Here is a 27,440-nt window from a genome sequence, read left to right as displayed (position 1 = left end):
CACAGCTACTGAGCCTGCGCGTCTGGAGCCTGTGCTCCCCAACGAGAGAGGCCGTGATAGTGAGAGGCCCGTGCACCGCGATGAAGAGTGGCGCTTGCCGCAGCTAGAGAAAGCCCTCGCACAGAAACGGAGACCCAACACAGCAAAAATAAATAAATAAACTAAAGGATTTCATTAAAATATATATATATATATATTTTGTTGCTAAAAAATGCTAACCACCATCTGAGCCTTCAGTGAGTTGTAATCTTTTTGCAATAGTAGCATCACTGACCACAGATCACTATAACAAATATAATAATAATGAAAAAGAAATATTGCGAGAATTACCAAAATGTGACACAGAAACACAAAGTGAGCAGATGCTGTTGGAAAAAAGTCTGAGCCAGTAGACTTGCTCAATGCAGTGTTGTCACAAACCTTCAATTTGTAAAAAACAGTATCTGCAAAGTGCAGTAAGGCAAAGTGCAGTAAAATGAGGGATGCCTGTATAGCTTTGATTTCTGGTTGACATTTTCATTTGCATTAATAAGATGAAAGTGAAACAATGAGACTTATGTTGGAACTTCACTTATTTGTTAGTGACTTGAGCAACATCTTTGCTGAATTGGATAACAGTTTTTGGGAAAACTGTCTTGGGAAACCCAAAGACAACAGGGAAGACAAAGACAAGGACATCAGAGGAAATTTTAGCCTCTGACACCTACAGCTATAACAAACAGGAAACACAGCCTAACTCCCAGCCAGATAAACATAGAACCTCAGTTCCTTTTACCCAATATATCATGTCTCACTTTCTATAAAAAAATCACAAGGCATGCTAAAAGGCAAAAAACACAGTCTAAAGAGACAAAGCAAGCATTAGAACCAGACTCATATATGGCAAACACTTTGGGATTATAAAACTAGGAATTAAACTATGATTAATATGCTAAGGACTCAAATGGAAAAAGTGGATAACATGCAAGAATAAATGAGTGATGTAAGCAGAGAGATGAAAACTCGATAAGAAGCAAAAGGAAATGCTAGAAACCAAAAACACTGTAACAGAAATGAAAAATGCCTCTGAGGGGCTTATCAGTACCCGGGACATGATGAAGGAAAGAATCAGTGAGGTTGAAGATATGTCAATAGAAACTTCCCAAACTGAAAAGCAAAGAGGAAAAATAATGAAAACAGCAGAACAGAATATCTAGATACAAAGATGTAAATAACCTTGTGAACATAGATAATAGTAAAATGTAATAAAATAATTAGGAAAAGATGAGTTTTTAGTATTCACTAACTTTATTTTTAATAAATATATTTTATTCAATTGTAAGTTTAGACAAATTATCTGTAATAATAATAATAATGACTTAACAACCAGCTTGCAAAATGCCTGAAAATTTAGCAAGTAGCTCTCAAAAGTCAGTATGAACTGGCTCAGCACATTGCTGCTTGAAATAACTTTGAAAGTACCATATTCGGATTTATTATATGCATTATATACATATATAAGGTTCCATTATATGCAGAACACTATGCTGAGGAAATTTGCACACATTATCTCATTTAATTCTCATAACTCTATGAACTAGATATCATAGCCCTTTTTTTTTAATTAAAAAACTGAAGCTTAATCAATTCAAAGTCAGACACCTAGAGTATGGCAAAACTAAGATTTAAGCCCAGGTCATTGCTCTTTCTACTCACTGCTTTCTGCAAATAAGACTAGGGCAGGGCTTCCCTGGTGGCGCAGTGGTTGAGAATCTGCCTGCCAATGTAGGGGACACGGGTTCGAGCCCTGGTCTGGGAGGATCCCACATGCCGCGGAGCAACTGGGCCCGAGAGCCACAACTGCTGAGCCTGTGCGTCTGAAGCCTGTGCTCCACAACAGGAGAGGCCGCAATAGTGAGAGGCCCGTGCACCGCGATGAAGAGTGGCCTCCGCTTGCCACAACTAGAGAAAGCCCTTGCACAGAAATGAAGACCCAACACAGCCATAAATAAATAAATAGATACATTTTTAAAAAATAAAAAAAATTTAAAAAGACTAGGGCAAGCAAAAGGGTGACTGGCTCTTGTTTCCTGTGCCACTCCAGCCCACTCCAGCCCCACTGTGAACTCATAAATCCTGTGCCTCCTTAGACAAAGGGAGTGTCAGTCATAGTGATTCTTCAGGACATTACCATGGTTACCAAACAGACTCCAGTGCTCCCGCCTGAACATTCCAGAAGAGGACAGGGAGGACCCAAGATGGCCTTCTTCAACTTATATCTATTAGGATATCAAAATGCCTTTCGGAACAAGAAAAGGGACACAACTGAAGAAACATGTAAGGGGAACATAGAATAGAGGGTTAGAAGGGCCACTTCTTAGCCATTTCTTTTCCTACTTTGGGTTAGAGTTTTATCCCCCAAGATTAACAATTATACTAGTTAAAATTATGGCATACGGAAGATATCCATTCCCTCTCCTGTCATTTAATATCCTTATTAAGACACCCAATTTGTTCAACCGAATAAGTGTATTCTTATTCATTTGCTCATTTAGTCAACATTTATTAAGCACCAACTATGTGTCAGGCTTTATGTTGGTGACTAGCGTTACAAAGATGGATAGGATTAGACCTCTCTCTGCCATAAAGTAGCTGACCATCAGATGAAGATAAGCATGCAAACAAAAAAATTTGCAATATGGTGTATGATTCAATTAAATATGGAATGCTATGGAACCACAAAAGAGGAAGTACCTGATGCTACTGGATTTGAAATGAGAATAGGGGGATCCTTTAGAGAAGACCTCACACAGGAAATGCTTCCAGGACTGAGTATTAAAGGATGATTGGAGTTAACCAAGTAGATGACAAGGGAATACAGCACAGACAAAGGAACAGAGAATTGAGAGAACCTTATTAAGTGAACTCCAAGTCCTTGGGTACAGATAAAGCATAGACAGGAGGTGAGAAGCAGGCCTTGAAAGCTAGGCAGGGGCCAGATAACTGAGTATACTGTTAGCCATGCTAAACCTTTTAACTTTATAGGGAACCATTGAAGGAGTTATAGTAGGCAGGGAGTATATATCAGACCTGTATTATATCCACAATACCTAGCAGTACCTCACATAATAGAGGTTTGACAAATATATTTGTAGGGTGAGTGAATGAATAAGTGATACTGAGTGACTAAACTAATTCTAAAGGGAGGGTTTACAGGAAATGTGACAAGATTAAGGTCTTAAAAGATGAATTGCTTGAAAGCACAGAAATGAAGGAGAAAGGGTATTCTAGGCAGAATGGAGAACCCATGTGAAGGAAACTAAGCGTGGGCAGGTACTAAAGCAAAAGTTGCGTTGGGGTAAAGGGAGGAGATAACTGGGAAAAAATAAAGTAACGTTAAGATTGAGAAGGACTGATCTTGTACAGGCCTCCATTGGGCACACTCTGTTCTCTTTCTAATTCCATCAGAGAAGCTCTGTTTCACGTATTCAGCTCTGTTTCACACATTCCCACTAATGGACACTAGGAATCCCTTAATAGGCCTACACCAGCCCTCCCCTGCTTGTCCCCACCCAGCTGGGTCCTGGCATTATGCCACAGGGATGCTATTGTCTCCAAATTAGGAGTTCTTCACCCTCTCTCAGAGAAACACACTTGGCCTAACCCACAAATTTCCCTTCTTCCATTTTGGGTTATTACATACTGCCCTCCTGTTACGAGAGTTGAAAATTTAGCTTTCTTATACTATACTGTGTGCTTCCCCTCTCTCATCCTAGTTTTTCCAGTATAGTTATGTCACAGTTTTAGGTTTGTGGTAAGCAAAATTCTAAGAATGACCCTCAATGAACTTTGCCCTTATATAATCCCCTCCCCTTTGAATGTGGGCAGAACCTCAGAATATGATGGATAACACTCTGGTGATTGTTACTTTACATGGAAAAAAGGAGATTATGTGAGTGGGCCTAATCTAATCACACAAGCCTTTTAAAAGCAGAGTGGCTTTTTCCAGTTAACAGCAAAAGAGGAATTCAGAGATTGGAAGCATGTGCAGTTTTGAAGATGCAGGGGGCCTCCATGCCAATGTGGGTGGCAGTTAGGAGCTGAGAGTGTCCCAGCTGACAGTCAGCAAGGCATCAGTCCTATAACCAGAAAAACCTGAATTCTGCCAATAACCTGAATGAACCTGAAAATGGATTCTTCCCTAGAGTCTCCACATAAGACCCCAGCCCAGCCAACACCTTGATTTCAGCCTTGCGAGACTAAGCAGAGACTACCAGACTTACAGAACTGTGAGATAGTAAGTGGATGTTGTTTTTTGGGTTTTTTTTTTTTTACTATTTTTGGCTGCGTTGGGTCTTCGTTGCTGCGCGCGGCCTTTCTCTAGTTGTGGCGAGCGGGGGCTACTCTTTGTTGCGGTGCGCAGGCTTCTCATTGCAGTGGCTTCTCTTGTTGCAGAGCACGGACTCTAGGCATGCGGGCTTCAGTAGTTGTGGCTCACGGGCTCAGTAGTTGTGGCTCAGTAGTTGTGGCGCACAGGCTTAGCTGCTTCATGGCATATGGGATCTTCCTGGACCAGGGCTCGAACCCACGTCCCCTGCATTGGCAGGCAGATTCTTAACCACTGCGCCACCAGGGAATCCTGTGGATGTTGTTTTAAGCCACTAAATTTGATGATTTGGGATGTAACAATAGAACATACAAGTTTAAATCTATAGTCTTGTAGTCTTACAAATATGTAAAAATTGTTCACTGCTAAGCCAAATAATGTCACTATAATAACTTTTTTGTTCATCCCTAGAGTTAAGAATTCCCACCATTTTTTCACTTGCTTAGCTCTCCAGGTAACTACTGTTACTTTTTTCCACAAATTACTTCAACAGCTCTATTAAATGCCCAATGATATTTTTTCCAATCACTCAAAACACAACAAATAATCTACCAAAACACAACAAATAATCTACCAATTCCTTTTTTCCCAAACTTTCTCTCTCCTACTCCTATACTCTGCCTTCTCCTACTCCTGGCGCATAGCTCTTGTCCTGAAACTTGCTTTTGCCTCTCTCCAAAGTTTTATTCTCTATTTCCTGGATCCCATGTTTTCTTTCTTGGTTTACTCTCTCCCTTTCCTGGAATATATCCTTGAATAGCTTTCTAAGAATGTGTAAGAGGTATATTTTTGAGTGAAGAATGATTTTATTCTACCCTCACACATTTTTTTTAATGAATTTATTTATTTATTTATTTTTGCTGCGTTAGGTCTCCGTTGCTGTGCGTGGGCTTTCCCTAGTTGCAGTGTGCGGGCTTCTTATTGCAGTGGCTTCTCTTGTTGCGGATCACGGGCTTCAGGCGCACAGGCTGCAGTAGTTGTGGCATGCGGGCTCTAGAGCGCAGGCTCAGTAGTTGTGGCCACGGGCTTAGTTGCTCCGCGGCATGTGGGATCTTCCTGGACCAGGGCTCAAACCCGTGTCCCCTGCATTGGCAGGAGGATTCTTAAGCACCGTGCCACCAGGGAAGCCCTACCCTCACACTTGATTGTCAGTTCTTCCAGATATGAAACTCTAGGTCGAAAATCATTTTCTGAGAATTTTGAAGTTATACCTTTATTGTCCTCTAACTTCCAGTTGGATTCTTTTGTGTATGATGTATTTCTCTCCAGAAGCTTTTGATTTTCTTTTTGTTCCCTAGTGTTCTGAAATTTCATAATGTTGGAATTTGCTGTAGATCTTTTTTTCTTCACTGTGATAGACATTCCCTGAGCTTTTTCAATCTGGAAATTTGTGCACTCTATTTCTGACAAATTTTCCTTTATTATTTCTTTATTAATTTATTCTCTATTTTCTCTCCTCTCTTTTTGGAACTTCCATTTGTCAGCTCTAAAACCTTCTGAACTGGTCCTGTAACTTAATTAAACTTTCTCTATGCTTCCCTTGGGTTTTAAAACATTTACTCTTTGGGGGTTCCTCACTTTTATCTTCCAACCTTCTGTGTTAATTATCTATTTCTGTGTAACAAATTACCCTAAAACATAGAGGCTTAAAACAACGAACATTTATTACCTTATAGTTTCTGTGAATCAGGCATCCAGGAGCAGTTTAGCTGGTTGGTTCTGGCTCAGGGTTTCTCTTGTGGTTGCAGACAGGATGTCAGCAGGGGCTGCAGTCATCTCGTAGCTGGAGGCCTCAGTTCCTCTCTGGCTATTGACAAGACACCTCAGTTTCTCACCACGTGGGCCTTCCAATAAGCTGCCTGACTGTTCTCACTTGGCAGCTAACTTTCCTCAGAGCAGGTGATCAGAGAGTGAGAGAGAGTGGGAGGAGGAAGGAAGCCGCAATGCCTTTTTATGACAGTCCCAGAAGTGACTGTGACTTCCACCTTATTCTGTTTGTTAGAAGAGAATTACTAAATCTAGCCCACACTCAAGGGGAGGGGTAATAAAGAAGTTGTGGACCTACAGGAAAATCACCATACCTTTGTATCATAACATCTTATTTTGGTTACTATATTTTTAATTTCCAAGGGCTGTTTTTGGTCCTCTGGTTTTCCTTTTCCATATCTTCTTTTTTCTTTAGGGATATTATACTTTATTTGAAATTCTCTTCTGTTCTCTGCATTAGCTCTGTTTCCTCTGCGCCCTTTTTCCTATGAGTTTATTTTGATCTCTATTTTCCTCATTGATAACTATTGTCAAATAACTGGTGATCCTTGGCTCTCCATTATAAGTTAAGAGTGAGGAACTAAAAAGCTGACTAGAAGCCTGGAGGGCAGGGGTAGTTATCCACTGTGGGCTTCACTGGGAGCTTTCCTCTGGATCTCTACATTTTCTCCAGGGAAGAACACTATAATTGCTTCTCTGGGGATTGGTTACATGTTTGTCTGCTAGCATACTGGGATCAAGACAGGTGAAGGGGGCACTGAGTCTCACCTTTGAGGATCTCGATTTTCACTTAATCATCGTATTTTTAGTCTTGCACCATATGCCGTCCCTCACAGTAAATCTTGTGCAGGAGTGCAGTGCCTCCAAGATTCAGTTCCTCCAGAGAAATCTTTCTCTTTTTCCCCAGTTTTATTGAGATATAATTGACGTATAACATTGTGTAAGTTTAAGGTGTACAATATGTTGATTTGATACGCTTAAAATATATTGCAAGATGATAACTACCAAAGTATTAGCTCTAATGCCTCCATCACGTCACGTAATTGCCATTTCTTTTTTGCAGTAAGAACATTCAAGATCTACTCTCTCAGTACCTTTCAAGTATATAATTATATATATATATATATATATATAATATATATACTGCTATATATAGCAGTATAATTACCTATAATCACCATGCTGTACATTAGATCCCCAGAACTTATTCATCTTATAACTGGAAGTTTATACCCTTTGGCCAACATCTCATCCCCTCACCCCCCAACCGCCATTCTACTCTGTTTCTGAGTTCCGCTTTTTTAGATTGCACGTCTAAGTGAGATCATTCAGTATTTGTCTTCTTCTGTCTGACATATCTTACTTAGCATAATGCCCTCAAGGTTCACCCATGTTGTTGCAAATGACAGGGTTTCCTTCTTTCTCATGACTGAATAATATTTCATGGCATATATATATATATATATATATATATATATATATATATATATATATATATATATATACACATCACATCTTCTTTATCCATTCATCCATTGACAGACACTTAGGTTTCCATATCTTGGCTATTGTGAATAATGCTGCAATGAACATGAGAGTGAAGATACCTCTTCAAGACCCTGTTTTCACTTCCTTTGGATATATAGCCAGAAGTGGGATTGCTGGACAGAGAAATCTTTTATCTCCTTGTTGGGGCATGGTGGTTTGCCTGGTTGTGCCACATGCCCTGTAGACAGAGTTTCAGTGACCACTTTCCTGTTCTCGGACCTAGTCTTTACCTGTACCTTCTGTGGTACCTGCTACGTTCTAAGGTTTGAGCCTCCCAAATGAATTAGCTCAATTCTACATGTATCCTTCACTGCAGAAACTTAAGTTAAAACTTTTCCTATTCTGATAAATTTGTTACTACCTCTCTCTCTACTTTCCATTTTTCAAAAGATATTTCCACTGAAATATATCATCTTGCTATTGTATCCTAGCTCTCTCTTTGACCTTGAAGGTTAATGCCATTATTGTTGTTGTTGTTATTTTGATGTGATTTTAGCAAATTTAGGAGGGAAAGGAAATAAACTTTATGGTTAATTAACCATCTTTAAAATGTATTTTCATGACATAATTTCAAAATTATAGAGTGCTTCCCTGCTGGCGCAGTGGTTGAGAATCCGCCTTTCAATGCGGGGGACAGGGGTTTGGGCCCTGGTCCAGGAAGATCTCACATGCTGCGGAGCAAGTAAGCCTGTGTGCCACAACTGCTGAGTCTGCACTCTAGAGCCCACAAGCCACAACTACTGAAGCCCATGTGCCTGAAGCCCGTGATCCGCAACAAGAGAAGCCACTGAAATGAAAAGCCTGCACACCCCAATGAAGAGTAGCCCCTGCTCAATGCAACTAGACAAAACCCGCGTGCAGCAACGAAGAGCCAACACAGCCAAAAATAAATAAATAAATAATGTATTTTCGTGATATAATTTCAAAATTATAGAGGGCTTCCCTGGTGGTGCAGTGGTTGAGAATCCGCCTGCCAATGCAGGGGACACAGGTTCGAGCCCTGGTCTGGGAAGATCCCACATGCCACGGAGCAACAAAGCCTGTGCACCACAACTACTGAGCCTGTGCTCTAGAGCTTGCCCGCCACAACTATTGAAGCCCATGCACCTATAGCCCATGGTTTGCAACAAGAGAAGCCACGGCAACTAGAGAAAGACCCAATGCAGCCAAAAATAAATAAATAATTTTTTTTTAATTATAGAAAAGTTGTAAGACTGGTACAAAAGAAATTCCCTATACCCTTAACCCAAATTAGTCAATTGTTAATATTTGGCCACATTTGCTTGCTCTCTCTCTCTCCATATATATATAATTTATATATTTACATATCTATAGATAAACATCTTTTTTTCTCAGCTAGTTGAGAATAAGCTGCTCATATTATATCCTTTACTCTCAAATATTTCAGTTTGTATTTCCTAAGAATAAGGACATTTTCTTAGATAACAACCCACAGTATAGGTATCAAACTCAGCAATTTTAACACCAATACAATACTATTTAATTATCTATAGTCTATATTCCAATTTTGCCAATTGTCCCATTAATGTCCTTTAGAACAAAATTTTTCCTTCTAGGATAAAATTAAGGATAAGACTGATCATAGAAATAGAAATAATTGGTTAATCAATTATTTGATTGGTTAATTAACCAATTAAATTGATTAATTAATTATTGATAAATCAATCAATCCAATAAGGATTGCATTTAGTTGGCAGGTCTCTTTAGTCTCCTTTAATCTGGAACAATTCCTCTGATGCTTTGTTTCATGACATTGACAATTTTAACAGTACAGGCAAGATATTTTATAGAATTTTTCTTAATTTCGGTTTGTCTGATGTTTCTCAAGATTAGATTAGGTTTAAATATTTTTGGCAGGACTAAGCAATATCATGTCTTCAATACATCACATCAGGAGGCTTGTGATGTCATTTTGTCCCATTATTGGTGATGTTAACTTTGACCATTTGATTAAGGTGGTGTTTTCCAGTTTTCTCCACTGTCAAGTTACTATCTTTGTTTTGTAATTAGTAATAATTACCAGGAAGATACTTTGAAAAAATGTAAATACCCTATTCTTCATCAAACTCTCGCTTACTAGTTTTAGTATATAGTGATGGTTCAATTATTTCTATGATAGTTGCAAAATGGTACTTTTCTAAATCACATCCATTTGAATTCAAAGTGTAATTTTTTGAAGTTTGAGTTTTTCCAAAGCATTCAATTTCATTTTTATACAAACCACTGCTCTTTTTTTTAATATCTCATAAATTTATTTCATGCTTGCTTGTTACATTTTATGTAGAAAGGTTGGGACTGTTTGCGTTGGGTGCCCCTGATAAATCTCACGGAGGCACTCACTGCTCTTTTTTGAAAAATACATATTCTATTAGTTGAAATAATATATCATTAAATTGCAATATTGCAATTACAGAATAAACCTGGCATAAATTGTATGGGGAGGAGAACCACAGCTTACTCTTGGTGTGCACACAACTCAAGTGGGAGCATAAGTGTCCAGGTATACTCTAGAGTAGCTCTTGGCTGCAACTGGAGGGTTGCAGGCATTTTTTAATATGTTTTTCAGAGGAAATGGAGAACATTAATTAATCTAGCAAGTCTATTCAATGGAGTTTCTTTTATTTAATATTTAATATTTATTTATTTATTACTTATTTAGGCTGCGCTGGATGTTATTTGTGGCATGCGGGATCTTTAGTTGCAACATGCAGGATCTTCACTGTGGCATGAGGGATCTTCATTGCGGCATGCGAGCTCTTAGTTGCAGCATGCATGTGGGATCTAGTTCCCCAACCAGGGATTGAACCTGGGCCCCCTGCATTGGGAGCCCAGAGTCTTACCCACTGGACCACCAGGGAAGTACCCTCAATGGAGCGTCTTTAGAAGAGCTTCTACTATATATATAATATTGAGCTATTCACACTTAATAGTCTAAAATACATCAAGAAACTAGGGCACCTTGGACTTCCCTGGTGGTCCAGTGGTTAAGACTCCACGTTCCCAACGCAGGGGGCACGGGTTCGATCCCTGGTGGGGGAACTAGGATCCCGCAGGCTGCACAGTACGGCCAAAAAAACAAAAAACAAAAAGAAACCAGGGTACCTTAAAGGATTACTGATAAAAACATAGATAAGTGTCCTGGACCAAGTTGGAGATTCCTGAATATTTGCCAAATTCAGTATGTGAGTTAGGATGCCGGGGGGGGAATAAATGTGAGATCCCTTTCCAGACACATTTTAGATGCTTAGAATTCCTTGTAGTGAAATATCACCCAAATGAAACTAACATAATATTTTATGTAAACTATATATCAATTTTTTTAAAAAAAGAAATACCTCCCAAAGATAATGATATCTGGTAGAAATTGACAAGATATCCTAAAATTCATATGGAAATATATGGGACCCAGAATAACCAAAGCAATCTTGAAGAATAACAATGTTGGAGGACATACTTCCCAATTTCATATCTTCTACAAAGCTGCTATAATCAAGACCGTGTTATATTGGCATAAGAATTGCCATATAGATCAGTGAAACAGAATTGAGAGTCCAGAAATAAACCCTTAATTTATGGTCAATTGATTTTCAACAAGAATGCCAAGACAATTCAATGGGAGAGAATAGTCGTTTCAACAAATTGTGCGGCAAAAACTGGATAATCACATGCAAAAGAATGAAATTGGACCCCACCTCACACCATATACAAAAATTTACTCAAAATGGACCATAGACATAAATGTAAGAGCTAAAACTTTAAAACTCTTAGGAGAAAAATCTTCATGACCTTGGGATTAGGCAGTGGTTTCTAAGAAAAGACAACAAAAGCGTAAGTGACAGAAGGAAAGACAGATAAATTGGATTCCATCAAAATTTAAAACTTTTGTGCTTCAAAGTTCACTATCAGGCTTCCCTGGTGGCGCAGTGGTTGAGAGTCCGCCTGCCGATGCAGGGGACACGGGTTCGTGCCCCGGTCCGGGAAGATCCCACATGCCGCGGAGCGGCTGGGCCCGTGAGCCATGGCCGCTGAGCCTGCGCGTCTGGAGCCTGTGCTCCGCAACGGGAGAGGCCACAACTGTGAGAAGACCGCATACCGCAAAAAAAAAAAAAAAAAAAAAAAGTTCACTATCAAGTAAGTGAAAAGAGGATTTTTTGGTAAATGTTTGGATTACAAGGCAGATTTAAAATAAATAAGTATAGGGACTTCCCTTGTGGCACAGGTGTTAAGAATCCTCCTGCCAATGCAGGGGACACGGGTTCAATTCCTGGTCCGGGAAGATCCCACATGCTGCGGAGCAACTAAGCCCATACGCCACAACTGCTGAGCCCGTGTGCCACTACTGCTGAAGCCCGTGCATCCTAGAACCCGTGCTCCGCAACAAGCGAAGCCAACACAATGAGAAGCCCACGCACCTCAACAAACAATAGCACCCACTTGCCACAACTAGAGAAAGCCCACACACAGCAATGAAGACCCAATGCAACCAAAAATAAAATTAAAAATTAAAAAAAAAAACACTTTGTAAATTAATTTGGAAAACTTTCCTCATAGGACATAGCCCCAGAAGCCTAAGAGAAAAGATTGACAATTTTTCCTAAATAAAAGTTATAATTCTGTATCGAAAGACATCATAAAGTTAAAAGGCAAGAAAGAGACTTAAGAGGGGAATTCTCTGGCAGTCCAAGGGTTAGGACTCTGTGCTATCATTGCCAAGGACCTGGGTTTGATCCCTGGTCTGGGAACTAAGATCCCACAAGCTGTGCGGCACTGCCAAAATAAATAAATAAATAAAAGAGAGACTAAGAGAAAAGATTTGCCATATACAGGTGTTTGTGTGTGTGTGTGTGTGTGTGTGTGTGTGTGTGTGTGTATACACATATATTTACGTATATACATATATACACACACCTCTATATAAACACACACATATATACATATATTCATATTTATAATTTATATATATAATTTCAGAATACATAGAAACCTCCCAAGTAAGGCACCAATCCAGACTCCCCTTCTCATCCAACATCAGATAATTATTTATTGGGAACTGATTGTGCTAGGCACTGTGTTACGCACTAGGAATACAACAGTGACTAACACAGACAATAAACAGGTAAATAAACAAACAAGATATTCACAGAATATAACAAGTACTGGGAAGGATATAGGGTGGGAAAGTTGATGCAATGGATCAGAAGTTATAAACTGCTGGCCAGAGGGCCGGACTCAGCCTGCAGAGTGATTTCTTAAAAAATTTGGACCCACATCTAAAAATCAGGAGGTTTTATGTAAAATCCACATTTCTGACTTCTCTTAAATATTAGAACTGGCCACACTGGCCCTAAATTCCCACATGACCACAACTGACCAGAGCAAAGTAGCAGCTGCCCCTTTAGATGGAACAGGTTTCTTAGTTGTTTTACTCATAAACATTACCTGCCTGACTCTTATAGGCAACTGAGTTTGCAGATCCCATGATGGAGAGTAACTTGGAGAGGCCCACTTTATTTATTTATTTATTTATTATTATTATTATTATTTTTTTTTGGCTGCGTTGGGTCTTCACTGCTGCACGCGGACTTTCTCTAGTTGAGGCGAGCGGGGGCTACTCTTCATTGCAGTGCACAGGCTTCTCACTGTGGTAGCTTCTGTTGTTGCAGAGCATGGGCTCTTAGGCACGCAGGCTTCAGTAGTTGTGGCACACAGGCTCAGTAGTTGCGGCTTGCAGGCTCTAGAGTGCAGGCTCAGCAGTTGTGGTGCATGGGCTTAGTTGCTCCGGGGCATGTGGGATCTTCCCGGACCAGGACTCAAACCCATGTCCCCTGCATTGGCAGGCAGATCCTTAACCACTGTGCCACCAGGGAAGCCTGAGAGGCCCACTTTAGACAGTAATCGAGGAGGTAATGTTTGAGCCACACCGTGAAGAATGAGAATGAGCCAGCCATGTGTAGAGCTGAGGCAAGAGCTTCATCCTCATAAGAGCAAATTTCAAAATCTAGAAGGAATTCAAGGCTAAAACCATAACAAAGCACTTCCAACTCCCACTTTGATTACAGACTGCTTTCACTGCATCCCAGCCAGAACCCTGTAACTCATCTCCCATTTCTGACAAGCCATTTTTTCTCATTTTTCCTTCTGTGGTTGATTTCTAGTTTCATACTGTTATGGTCAGAAGAGATGCTTGAAATAGTTTCTATCCTCTTAAACTTGTTGAGTCTTGTTTTGTGTCCTTTATATAGTCTATCCTAGAGAATGTTCCATGTGACTTGAAAAGAATGTGTATTCTGGGTTTGTTTTGTTTGTTTTTGTTTTGTTTTGGATGTAGTGTCTTGTAGATATAAATTAAGTCCAACTGTTTTATTGTGTCATTTAGGATCTCTGTTGCATTATTGATTTTCTGTCTAGAAGATCTGTCCATTGATGTCAGTGAGGTATTAAAGTCTCCTACTATTGTTGTATTCCTGTCAATTTCTCCCTTTATTGTCTGTTAGTATTTGTTTTATGTATTTAGGTGCTCCTATATTGGGTTCATATACGTTAACAAGTGTAATATCCTCTTCTCATAATATAATGATTCCTTTATCATTATATAGTATTCTTCTTTGTCTTTCTCTATGGACTTTGTTTTAAAGTCTATTTTGTCTGGTGTGAATATTGCTACAGCTGCTTTCTTGTCATTTCCATTTGCATGAAATATCTTTTTCCATCCCATCACTTTCAATCTATGCGTGTCCTTTGCCCTCAAGTGGCAGCATATTGTAGGTTCTTGACAAGTCATTTTAATTGTGCACATCCTGAAATATCTGTGCACAAAGACATTCAGGGAACTTGGCTACCCTTTGCCAACTTTGGCTTCAACCATGTTATTCAGACTTCCACCTGAAAATTCCACTCAATAGTAATTATGTTCTGTTCATAGTATTTCCTTGAAGCCACTTGAGCTGCCCAGGAGCTGAAGTCTGGGACCACATGGCCAAGCTCCGGGGCACATAGGCTGACTCTAGAAGCTCAGGATAAGGCTATGAAACTCCAGGGAGTTGGAGTGTGGAGCCCCAGACAAAGGAGCCCCTTTGTCTATGAAGACAAAGGTATGTGTATTTGACCCTCCTCCTAGGACATCTAGTCTTCCTAGAATGATTAGTACCATAACCACAAATCTCAAGTGAGCACTTGGGACTTCCTGAAAATCCTATTATATTTCCCTAGCCACTCTCCCACTCCTCAAGGCAACTCCCCCTCTCTCCTCAAATCTCTAAAATCCCCTCTCGATCCTCACTCTGAGCTAACTTCCTTGCTCCTTATTTAACTAAAAATAGAAGCAATCAAAAGAGACTTTCCATCATCACACTTAACCTTCCACTGCATTTATATCTTCCCTCTGGTACAATGAATGAACTGACTCCATTTGCGTACTGGATCTCATCCACACTTTCCTCAAAGATTTTGCTCCTGTAATTATCCCCCTCTCCCTCAGTTTTTTCCCTCTTCCCAGATCATTTCCATAAGTATACAAATGTGCTGCAATCATTCCATCTGGGGAAAAAAAAGAATCCTCTCTTGACCAAATGGTCCCCTCAAGCTATTGTCCCCATTTCTTTCTCCACCACCTTCTCCCCTTTCCCACTCCTGATTATACCAAAACTCCTGGGAAAAGTAGTTTATACTCATCGACAAGAGAAAAACCACCATGCTGATTGGCCTCACCTTAAATTCCTGATCACTAAACTCAAGTGGGCCTCTATGGCTGCCCAGAAGTCAGACTACATTTCCTTGTTCTATGCATTCTCTCACTCTCCTGAAGGCCACTTCATACCTCCTCTTTCCTCAAACCTCTAACACCTCATCTCCTATCCTCACTCTCACATAATGACTTTCCTTCTATTTCACAGTGAAAACAGAAGCAACTGGAAGATAATTTCTATAACCTCTCACAAAATCATGTCTATCCATCTACCTGCATCTGTGCCTGTATATGTCTTATTATAATAAGTGAATGGTCTACACACGTTAAGACCAGCCCCTCCACTTGTGCATCAGATCTCATATTGTTGACTATTCAAGGACACTACTCCAATATTCTTCACACTCTATTGCATCAGTTTTTCTATCTCTGGCCATTCCTATCTACCTACATTCATGCTATAATTTCTTCCATCTTAAAGCCCTACATCCTATTTCCCTGCCCACCCCCCATACAGAAAAATTCTTCAAAAGAGTTGTCTGGTCTTTCTGTCTCTAAATATCCTGCCAGTCTCTGTTTTTTGTTTGTTTGTTTGTTTGCGGTACGTGGGCCTCTCACTGTTGTGGCCTCTCCCATTGCGGAGCACAGGCTCCGGATGCACAGGCTCAGCGGCCATGGCTCACGGGCCCAGCTGCTCCGCGGCATGTGGGATCTTCCCACACCGGGGCACGAACCCGTGTCCCCTGCATCGGCAGGTGGACTCTCAACCACTGCGCCACCAGGGAAGCCCTGCCAGTCTCTCTTGAACCCATGCCAATCAGGCTCTTGCCCCTACCACTCCACTGAAACTTCTTTTGTGTCTAGTCACCAATGCTCACATCCATGGTGATGTTGCTAAATTAAACAGTAAGCTCTTAGCTCTCATCTTATTTAACATATCAACAGGAAAGTGCAACAGAGCTCACCTGGTTCTGAATCCTGGTGCTGCTGAGGTTGCTTGAAATATGTCAGCTGGCAGAGATCTGGGAATGTGGACCACCGTAACAGGGAACTTGGCTCATACCTTCCTATTACTTCAGAACTGGTTTGGGAAAGTATGTATGGAGAAAATACAGCATTCTGTTTGGCTCTTAGAAAACAACATCCATCCACCTTGCTTACCCAAGTCTTTCTAATCCCTATTTCTACATTCATTAATTCAAGGAACACACAGTTCCTGACTGTGCTCACCCTTAGTTCCATGTGATCTTGCAGGACTCTAATTTGTCATTCACACTTGTCTTCAGAATGATTCTCTGGCCCTGCTCTCTTTCTGGCTGATTTCACCTTGTTAATACATTCACTCAAGTGGCTTGACCTTTTTCTGTCCCCCTGTACTAGCACTTCAACCTGTTCTCCATGCTCAAATCAACTGCACTCTTAATTGGCCCTTCAGTGAGGGCTTTAACAGCAACCATTAAAATGAACTTATTAACACTTCTCATTCTTAACACATACTATAATATTTTTAAGTCATTCACAATTTTTCTTTGAAGAAAGTTTTTTTTCCCTTCTAGTAGATGTGAGGGTCCACTCAAGCTTTCCTTATTATAGTCATAATGAAAACTCATAGACATGAGTCAACACAGGTAACTATTCTGCCAGTCTCTGCCTCCTTCCTTTCTTTTCCTCCTGATAAAGAACCAAAATAGAAAAACCAAGGAGGAAAACTGAGTGTGGAGAGCATATCTTGGTCTATCCTTGACTTCAGAAACTCATTTTTATCAGGTACTCAAAGTTATTCAGATTCATGGAGCTAACTCGCTAAGCAAATTCAGAGTGCCTGTTTCCTCACTTGTAGATGGAGATAATAATGCCTTCCTTATAGATTTGTTGTGGAGATTAAATTATATAATGTATGTAATACAGCTAAGACCTAGCACATAAAACTGTACAACAGATGATCGGAAGAAAAGTTATAAACCATAATAAGTAAGTTATTATTTACATATGGAATATATACCTTTCCTCTGACTGGAATATCTTTGTCCTGCTACTCAAAACATACTTGCCAGGACAGGGTACCTGAAAAGCAATACACACACACACACACATATACACACACACATATATACGTACATTTTTTTTTTTGGTCGCACAGCTTGTGGGATCTTAGTTCCCCAGCCTGGAATTGAACCTGGGCCCTTGGCAGTGAAAGTGATGATCCTAACCACTGGATCGCCAGGGAATTCCCATGGAAAGCAATATTTTTAATCATAAGATTCCCTGAGAAGCAACAAATGCTAGCTGGCTTCAAAGGATAGCTCATCCAGGCCCTGAAAGAGCCTGGTCAATTGCAGCCACCCACAGAAGAGCATCCCTGACCAGTGACCAGAACTCTCTTGTCTACTAATCAGTAGATTCCTGCCCCTCCCAGACTCACCCTTCCTGATAATACTACTAGTTGCCTCTGCAGGTTCAGCCCAGCTTCCTGTGTTCATTCACCTTGAGTGCCTAAGCTTTCCCTTCTCTGTCCTGCCCAGGGGAGCATGGCCATATATCTGTCTTTTTCTTTGCTGAATCTATCTCACCACCTGCTTTGAACCCTGTTCTCCCACCTACTCTTAGCGTCATACCTGGACACTCCTCTTGGTCCAGGAGTGTCAGAATTTCAGAAAAATTCCCTTTTTTCTGGCCCTTTGCTGAGACAACTAACTCCCTTGCCTCGTTATATGAAAACCCGTGGTCAAGCTAGGCATCATCCTAACACAAATCTACACTCAGGGCGTTGCCCACTGACAGGTGTCTCAGAGGCAAATCGATGGGGGTGGGTGGTTACGAGTGCTTATGCTTATTCTTGGCTTGAAACAAATGACCTCTCCGTGCCAGACTCTCTAGTGACTGCCCTCCAGCCACAGACATGATGACCTCCAAGCTCCACACATCCAAAGGGCCTCACTCCATCTTCCTCCACTGCTGCCTTTATCATTCCTTCTCCCAGAGGAATTCACCAATGAGTCCTCCAAGTTGCTCTTACTTCCAAATGAATCTCTTCAAAGAAAAAGTAAATCTCACATTTTTGGTAAAAGCCGAGCATATATCACTTGTATTCTCATTTTCTGGATCGTGTCAAAGGGGTCCCATAGGTGGTTTTCCCCACCCTGATTGGAATGTCCTCTGCTCAGTCTCCTAGTTCTCCTGACCTCTCCTAGCTGCCTGTTTGGTGACCTGCTATTAGGAGACAGCTGGAGATGCCACTCAGACTCCAGCAGAGGGCACTGTAGTTCCGGCTTTTCAAACAGGAGCATGAATGGCAAAATTCAGCCAAGAGTGAACTGGCCAAAACCTCGGAGCCCCTCTGCCTTTCTAAATGGATAAACATACTGAAGTTACAGAAAGGTATTTTGGAAACACTCATATGTCTCACAGCTGCTATAGACCATCATCCCCATCCACCTGAAACCAGAAGGGAGAAGGTACTCAAGCTACTCACAGCTACAATCTGCCAAAGCCTAGGGAGTGGGCACCTCCAAGGTGGATGACTGTGTCTGTATTGCAGCAGATACACCACATTTTCCACAGGGGCTTGGCATTTCCCCACTGGTTTTCCTCACTGGGACTGATCTAATCCACTGAAGACTGGCCCACCAGGTTCCAGTCCTCTCTGCTCCCTCGATGCTGGCCATAGGAAACGATATTCCACAATTCAGTGAATCTCAGGGAGGCAGGGATCTGCCTCTAGAACAAGGTGATATCATCATGTCTCTCTCCCAACTCAAGGCTTCTCCAAGTTGAGCAGACACCCTTGACAGGGCCCCCATTGAGCTGTACACAGGGGAGCCCACTAAGAGGCTAGTTCTGTCAGTTCATGTTTTTCCTTAGTCCTTGGTCTTTCCTGGAAGGCCTGATGAGATGATTTCAAGAGCCAGTTTAATGCGGGGTTAAGAGCATGGGCTCTGGAGCCAAACTGCTTGGGTTAAACTCATGTCTCTGCCATACGCTGGTTATGTGACCTTGGGCAAATCACTGAACTTCTCTGGGCCTCTGTTTCTCCATTTACAAAATAAGATAGTAACAGTACCTACCTTTTATAGTTGTGCTGAGCACATTCACTAATTATTAGCCCTTTTTATTGTTGTTATCTCTAGAATATCCGTGTAGTCCATTTTACATCAGCAGTCTGCAACCAGCAGTAAGCCTCTCTGTTATCTCATGCCCCCTCCACCTCCCCTGTGTAACAAGTGCACCACTTTGAGGAAGCTATTTTTGGAGGCAAAGGAACTGTCCCCATGTGTAAAATGTGCCCTGGGAACTGGTCTGGCTCCCTGGGTTTATGCTCTTGTCCACTTCCTCCCAAAGCACTGACTATTTCCTTATCTCAGGAAAGACAATAAGTGCAAGATAGCCTTCAAAACATACTTTAGCCAATTTCAATCCATGTTAACGCGCCACTCAACTTTGAGGGATTAATGCCCCACAGCTGATACGACCTCTTAGACAGGAGTCATATTTTATGTACAGTACCACAACATTTTCTCTCAAACTGATCTTGTATAAATTTCTAGTCAGGGTGGTATTACTCTGCTTGCAGTGACACCAACTTCAAGACAACTGCAAGTAATGTCTGTTAGATATTATCACCACCATGTACTCAGAATCTGGAACAGACAGGCAAACACCCTAACCTGAAAGTCAGAATCCTGGGAGCCACTGAGGTAGACCCATTCTAAAAATTCTTCAGCCTGAAAACATTGCGGCCAATCAGCCCCAGTTCCAGCTAACAGAGGCAATGGGCAAAGCAGTGGAAAACTAAGATTTTGTGACCATCCCAGTGGCTCTGGGAAGCTTATACTATTGAGAAATCTGCAACATAAATTTGGAAAAGTAGAAGGTCCACCCAAGTACTTTTGCACTACCCCGTATGTCCTTCATGGTCCATTCAAAGCATTAAATCTGGTCTTCTGGAAACTCCTAATTTATGGCCTGGCTCTAGAAGAAATTGTCAGGGCCCTTCCTTCGTATCTATTTATCACAAAAAAACAGATGGAGTATAGTATTAACTGGGTGAGCGAAGAACCTGTGTTATACCATCTACCAACAAAATGATGGATTCATCTACCTTGCCATGGTGGAGTTATAAAGAGTTCATTGCATCCCTCTACCCAGAACATGCCCTTTCACAAGTAGCTGTGGCATGATTCTCACCTACCCCCACCACCCTTCACCTCAGGTGGCTTCCAAAACTTGGCAGCTTGCAGAAGCTACGGGTTACCAAAAATACCTTCCAGCTCGCCAAATACTGATCCGAGGAATATGCCAACTGGTGCTTGAGTCAAGAGGAAGGCATCCAAGTGGGTGATACTGTCCAATACACCTCCAAGCACACAGTAACCCATACAGGAAGCTGGAAGACTACTACTTGGAAACTGAGATAATAGAGAGCATCATCTGGCTGTACCCTAAAGAACAGTCTGAGGCCTCGGGACCCGATAAGGAGCTCCCACTGTCACCTGCACCCAGACCAATAATTACTTGTAGTCCAGGTCCCATTGCCTACTAGGAATATGCTCTTGCTCTTTCTCCTCAGTCTACACTTACTTGGCCATAGACACTGTGACACCCTCACTTAGCCCAAAGTCAAACGACCAAACTCAAATGACACTGCTTCTAGGAAATGGCCCGTCATTGCTATAAACTGTGATGAAGTAAATTCAGCCCCTGGTTCAGTCCAGGCTTCCACCTGCCCAAGCCCTCAACTGTCAAGGGAGGGGATTCAAACAGTGTCCCACTCTGGTAATGTCACTGTCTCAGAGAATGTTAAAGGAGATTTCCACTGGAGTGCAAAAGGGAGTGTGGAGGGACAGATGATGACGAATGCGTGGGGCCAAGCAGGATGAAGGGGGAAAGCAGGAGCTGGGGAAGGACTATAAAACAGAGGTGGGGGGGCTTCCCTGGTGGCACAGCGGTTAAGAATCTGCCTGCCAATGCAGGGGACATGGGTTCGAGCCCTGGTCCAGGAACATCCCGCATGCCGCGGGGCAACTAAGCCCATGCACCACACCTACTGAGCCTGTGCTCTAGAGCCCACGAGCGACAACTACTGAGCCCGTGATCCACAACTACTGAGCCCGCGAGCCACAACTACTGAGCCCGTGAGCCACAACTACTGAAGCCCACGCGCCTACAGCCTCTGCTCCGCAACAAGAGAAGCCACTGCAATGAGAAGCCCGCGCACTGCAACGAAGACCCAACACAGCCAAAAATTAATTAATTAATTAATTAAAACAGAGGGGGCATCCCCACCATCCACCAGAGGTGAGTCAGGTATCTTAACAATTTCGAGAGAGAATGGCAAATTTTGACCCGGTTCCTGACAAGCCCAGGATTCTGAGATGCAAGCCAAATCTAACCTATTTAAGCAGAACATGAATTTATTAAAAGAATATTGGTGGGATTACATCAAACTAAAAAGCTTCTGCACAGCAAAGGAAACAATCAGCAAAATGAGAAGGCAGCCTATAGTACGGGGGAAAATACTTGCAAACCATGTATTTGATAAAGGGTTAATATCCAAAATATATACGGAATTCCTATAACTCAACAGCAAAAAAAAAAAAAAAAGAAAATACAACAAAAAATGGGCAGAGGATCTGAAAAGACATTTCTCCAAAGAAGACACACAAATGGCCAACAGGTATATGAAAAGATGCTCAACATCTAATCATGAGGGAAATGCAAATTAAAACCGCAATGTCACCCCACACCTGTTAAAGTGGCTATAATCAAAAAAACCCACAAGAGATAACCAGCATTGGTGAGGAAAAAAGGGAACCCATGTGCACTGTGGTGGGAAAGCAAATGGGTGCAGCCAGTATAGAAAACAGTAAGGTGATTTCTCAAGAAATTAATAGAACTACCGTATAATCCAGCAATCCCACTTCTAATAGATATCCTGAAAAGAACTGATATCACGACCTCAAAGAGATATCTGCACTCTCATATTCGTTGCAGCATTATTCACAACAGCCAAGATATGGAAGCAACATAAATGTCCATCAACGCATGAATGGGTTTTTTATTTTTTTTAATTTTATTATTTTTTAAAATGTTGGTTTGTTTATTTGGCTGCGCCAGGTCTTAGTTGCAGCACGCGGGGTCTTCGTTGCTATACGCGAGATCTTCGTTGCGGCATGCGGGATCTTTTTTAGTTGTGGCATGCAGGCTCTTAGTTGCGGTGTGAGGGATCTAGTTCCCTGACCAGGTAATTGAACCCTGGCCCCCTGCATTGGGAGGGCGGAGTCTTAACCACTGGACCATCAGGGAAGTCCCTGAATTTTTAAAATATGGTATATGCATACAATGGAATATTATTCAGCCTTAAAAAAAAAAAGGAAATCCTGCCATTTGCAACAACATGGATGAATCTGGAAGACAATATGCTAAGTGAAATAAGCCAGACACAGGACAAATACTACATGATACCACTTGTATGAGGAATCTAAGATAATCAAACTCATAGAAGCAGAGAATAAAACGGTGGTTGCCAGAGGCTGGGGGGAGGAAGAAACAGGGAGGTAGTAATCAAAGGGTATAAAATTTCAGTTATGCAAGATGAATAAGTCCTAGAGATCTACTATACAGCACAGAGCCTATAGTTAATACTGTGTTATATACTTAAAACTTCGCTAAGAGGTTAGAGTTTATGTTAGATGTTCTTGTCAAAAAAATAATAACAACAATAAACAAAGAAGGTGGGAGGAGATTTTTGCAGGTGATGTATGTGTCTGTGGCATAGATTGTGGTGATGGTTTCACAGGTGTATACTTATCTCCCAACTCATTAAGCTGTATATATTAAATATATACAACTTTTTCTGTTATACAATGAAGTAGTTTATAGAAAAAGGAATATTGGGAAACCTATAAAAATTGTAGAAGGAACAGAGAACAAAGCTTGGCAGAGGGTAACCAGAAACAATGTTCAGAATCATGCTGCAGACCTGGCTGGGCACAGACACCACTGCATTTGATGCTGTGGTGGGCACTGCTGGCACCGAGGACACTGGGCCCCGGATACTGCTGCTCGAAACAAGATGCAGCTTCACTGCCCCAACTTCCATCAACAGAAAAAGACTTTACATGGTCCCAGCTTCTTTGCAACCCCAATCTCTGATTCAAAATCTGGAGAAGATGTGTTGATTGGCCTACCAAAACTCTTTGCCCATGGCCTCGCTACACAAGAGGCTGGGTATCTTGGTCCATTCCGGCTGCTATAACAAAATACCATAGACTGGGTGGCTGATAAACAACAGAAATTTATTTCTCACATTTCTGGAGGCTGGAAGTCCAGTATCAGGATGCCAGGTGAGGGCCCTCTCCCAGGTTGCACACTTCTTATTGTTTCCTCACATGGCAGAAGGGGCAAGGAAGCTCTCTCAGGTCTCTTTTACAAGGGCACTAATTCCATTCATGAGGGCTCTGCCTTCATGAATCACATCCCAAAGGCCCCACCTCCAAATACCATTACCTTGGGCATTAAGTTTTCATCAAGTGAATTTGGGGGGGATGGGAACATTCAGACCATAGCACTGAGTAAGGAAGGTCTGGTTTTTTCAGTCACTGTAAGATACAGATTTTGCCTCAGAGGAGATTCCTAAACTCCCATAAGAATGCTAAGTCTACACTACCCTACTCTACACTGCCTTTCCAGCTGCCGGCCCCGTCCCGCTCCACTTTACCCAGCATTAGTCCAGCTCTAAGTCAACAGCAAGCTGAGACCTCTCTAGCGCTTCTAACGCACTTGATCTCTTGCTGCCCGAAATGCTCTTCCTGATACTATGTCCCATGAATCCCTTCTTATCCTCCAACACTTAGCTTAAACATAATTTCCCCTGTTAGACCAACTGAAGCTCTGCAAATATGCCAATCTCAGGAAAGGAATATCCATCCAGACAAGGGGCCTTTTTCACCTACACTAACCCTAAGTATTTGTCAATATCCTGATTCTAGCAGGAGGCCACTCAAAACCAGGAGTCAGGGAGCAGCAAGAGAGTAGTGAGGAAGGTCTGATCACTGTTCTCCCTCCCTCCCCTCTGTCACAGGCATTTTGATTTGACTCCTGAGATCCTGAGAATCGGATGTGAGTGGCTTGGAGAGATCCCTGCCCTGTGCCTGGTTGGCACGGAGACCAGAGACTCAGAAAGTCAAATAACCCCATTTGCTAAGTACTCAGAGCAAGTCTGCTCTCGTTTCAGACCAGAAAGAACCAGAGCCCACTAGGCTTCCCCCTATTACCTCAGAAGATGGGAATCATTCCGTGCACCAGAATAGCCACACACGGTACCAGGAAGCTGTACGGAAGGTGTTGTTAAAGACATGTAAGTATCTGGGATTTGTCACCTGCTAGGGGCAGAAAAGATGTGTCTGAGTTCGTAAAGAATGGCTGGGATGTGGTGGGGCATTGTTATAGAGCAGGGGATGGGGGCAAAAAGAGCCAAGAAGAGACTGAGAAGAAGAAGGAGAAAGTAGACTTGAATGGTGGGGTAAGAAAGATAAAATAAAAACTGAATCAGACTTGGAAGCAGAAGATCCAGGTGTGAGTACTATTTCTGTCTCTTTTAAGCGTCTCACCTTGGGCAATCACTTATCCTTTTGTAACCTGCTTCCTCGTTTATTTAAAAAAACAAAACAAAAAACCAGAAAATGCCTACTCTACCAATCTTACAGAATTGTTGTGAGGATCAAAGCTTTGGAATTTGAACTGAGTTTAAACTCCAAACAAGCCGTGTGACCTTGGGGAAATTCCTTCAACCACTTAATCTCTCTGGATCATCTGAAAATCGGAATTATACTGCCGCATTTTTTGTGAAAGTTAGAGAAAATGTACACTTAAAAAAGCACCTAGGACAACCTACTGAAACATGCAACTACTGAGGAATCTCCAGGGAATTCTACTATGTAAAGAAAGCCAATCCCAAAAAAGATCCCATACTGTATGATGCCATTTAAAGAACATTCTTAAAATGACAAAATTATAGAACTGAAGAGCACATTATTGATTACCAAGGAGTGGAGGGAGGAGGATGTGGTTATAAAAGGGCAACTCCAGGATTCTGTGGTGGTAGAACCGTTCTGCATCAATATGTTAATACCCTGGTTGTAATAAAGTGCTATAATTTTACAAGATGTTACCTCGGTGGGGGCTGGGAGGACATGGCTAAAGGGTACACAAGATCTCTGTCTTTCACTTCTTACAACTGTATGTGAATCTATCATTATCTCAAAATTAAAGTTTAATTTAAAAAAACAAATACTTTCAGAAACTAAAAAAGATACGCATGAAGAGGAATATCTGTTATTTCTACGAGCAAAACTTTTTAAAAGCTTTTTATCGATTAATAGGAAAACAACTAAGTGAAAAATATAACATCTACTCAATAGCATATTAGGGATTTAAAAAATAATAATGATTATAAAGACCATACAGCTAGAATATTAGGCTATAATTTTTTGTTTTAAAAATATACAAATTTTATGGGCTTCCCTGGTGGTGCAGTGGTTGAGAGTCCGCCTGCCGATGCAGGGGACACAGGTTCGTGCCCCAGTCCGGGAAGATTCCACATGCCGCGGAGCGGCTGGGCCCGTGAGCCATGGCCACTGAGCCTGCGCGTCCGGAACCTGTGCTCCACAACGGGAGAGGCCACAACAGTGAGAGGCCCACGTACAGCAAAAAAGAATAAAAAATATATATATATATATAATTTTTATACACTGGTATAGATTTATTCAAATAAATAAAAAGTGAAAATCCAAAAAAAAAGAAAATCTAGGTAAGTCTGGTATTATTTCAAAATTTTAAAAACACTTAATACCTAATACAACATTTAGAACATAACAGGTGCTTGATAAATGATATCTATTAGTAATATCCAAACATGAGGTAGTATCACTGCTAAATTTCAGAGAATTACCTGAAATGAGCAAAGAGGGAAAAAAAAAGAACCAGTAGACTCACCTTGCACATTTTCCAAGTGTGTTGGGTGGTTAGAACTCTGTGCTCTCACTGCCGAGGGCCCGGGTTCAATCCCTGGTCGGGGAACTAAGATCCCACAAGCCGTGTAGCACGGTCAAAGAAAGAAAGAAAACAAACCAAGTGGGTTGACCACTTGTTTTTCCACCACCTTAGCACTTGGGGAAAGCTCTCTTGGAGATGGGCTTATAGCAGAAGCAGGAAGAACCAAGACTGATTCCACTGACCATGAAGGAAGGGTGCGAGATGCTGGAGAGATGCTGGAATACAGAAGTGGAACTCAGTGTGGTGACCACATTTCCAGGACTTCTCAGCACCTGGTCAGGCCCAGTTGCTAGGCTGGGCTTGTGATGCCCTGAGGCGCAAAAGGGAGCAGACAACTCTAAGAAATTGGATAACCTGCCCTTCCCCCAACCATTCAGTCCCCAATCAGGTCTTCAGAGTCCCCCTGACTGATGCTCAGAACTTCAGCTTCTGGCGGTCCCACAATCCAGGAGTGCGCCCAGAGGACACCATGCCATGGATCCGGAGCCCCCGCCACTGCCTCATCAGAAGCCCAATGACCAGGTTAGGCTGGAAGGGTGAGGGTGGGGAGATCAAGGGAAGTATTACTCCTTCCCCTCACTGAAAGCCTTGGGAGACTCTTGCATTTCTAGTCAGAGTTGGGAAATGGAATAGGAAGTTTTGGTCTTACCAGGGACAACTGGCCCCAGAATCTGGGCAGTGCTGGCATTCAAAGGAACTAAAGATTGGTCTGTGTCTTTGCGTTTTGCCTTACGGATATGACTTCTGAATAGACACAAGGATCTACAGCACTCCTGTGGGAGGCCCGGGGTGTTTCAGCTCCCTTCATTGCCACCTCGCACCCCTCTAACCACCATCCATTGGCAGTAGCCCCACTTCTTCATCACCACCTCTGCCCATTCTAGGTTTGAGCACCCCCGCCCCCATCCAGCCTAACCTGGCTGAATCTGAGACCCTACCTCTCTTTTCCAGGTTTATAGATCACTCTATTCTCAATGACAGAAACTTCAGTCTATATTGAGC

The 27,440-nt window shown here is 41.8% G+C and overlaps 1 protein-coding gene across 1 annotated transcript; it reads left to right on the top strand.

Annotated features, from left to right (window-relative positions):
* Window positions 1–2,237: 2,237 nt before the first annotated feature.
* On the top strand, window positions 2,238–27,438 carry SPMIP11 (sperm microtubule inner protein 11; the record flags this gene model as incomplete). Its single annotated transcript, XM_079937320.1, has 4 exons — window positions 2,238–2,316; window positions 24,619–24,741; window positions 26,816–26,960; window positions 27,390–27,438. 4 exons carry the CDS (start codon window positions 2,238–2,240, stop codon window positions 27,436–27,438), a joined length of 396 nt encoding a protein of 131 aa, XP_079793446.1.
* Between the last annotated feature and the right edge of the window lie 2 nt (window positions 27,439–27,440).

The sequence above is a fragment of the Stenella coeruleoalba genome (assembly GCF_951394435.1).
Source record: "Stenella coeruleoalba genome assembly, chromosome: 11".
NCBI lineage: Eukaryota > Metazoa > Chordata > Mammalia > Artiodactyla > Delphinidae > Stenella > Stenella coeruleoalba.
Note: the sequence above shows the minus strand (reverse complement) of the source record. Positions and strands in the feature narration are given on the sequence as shown.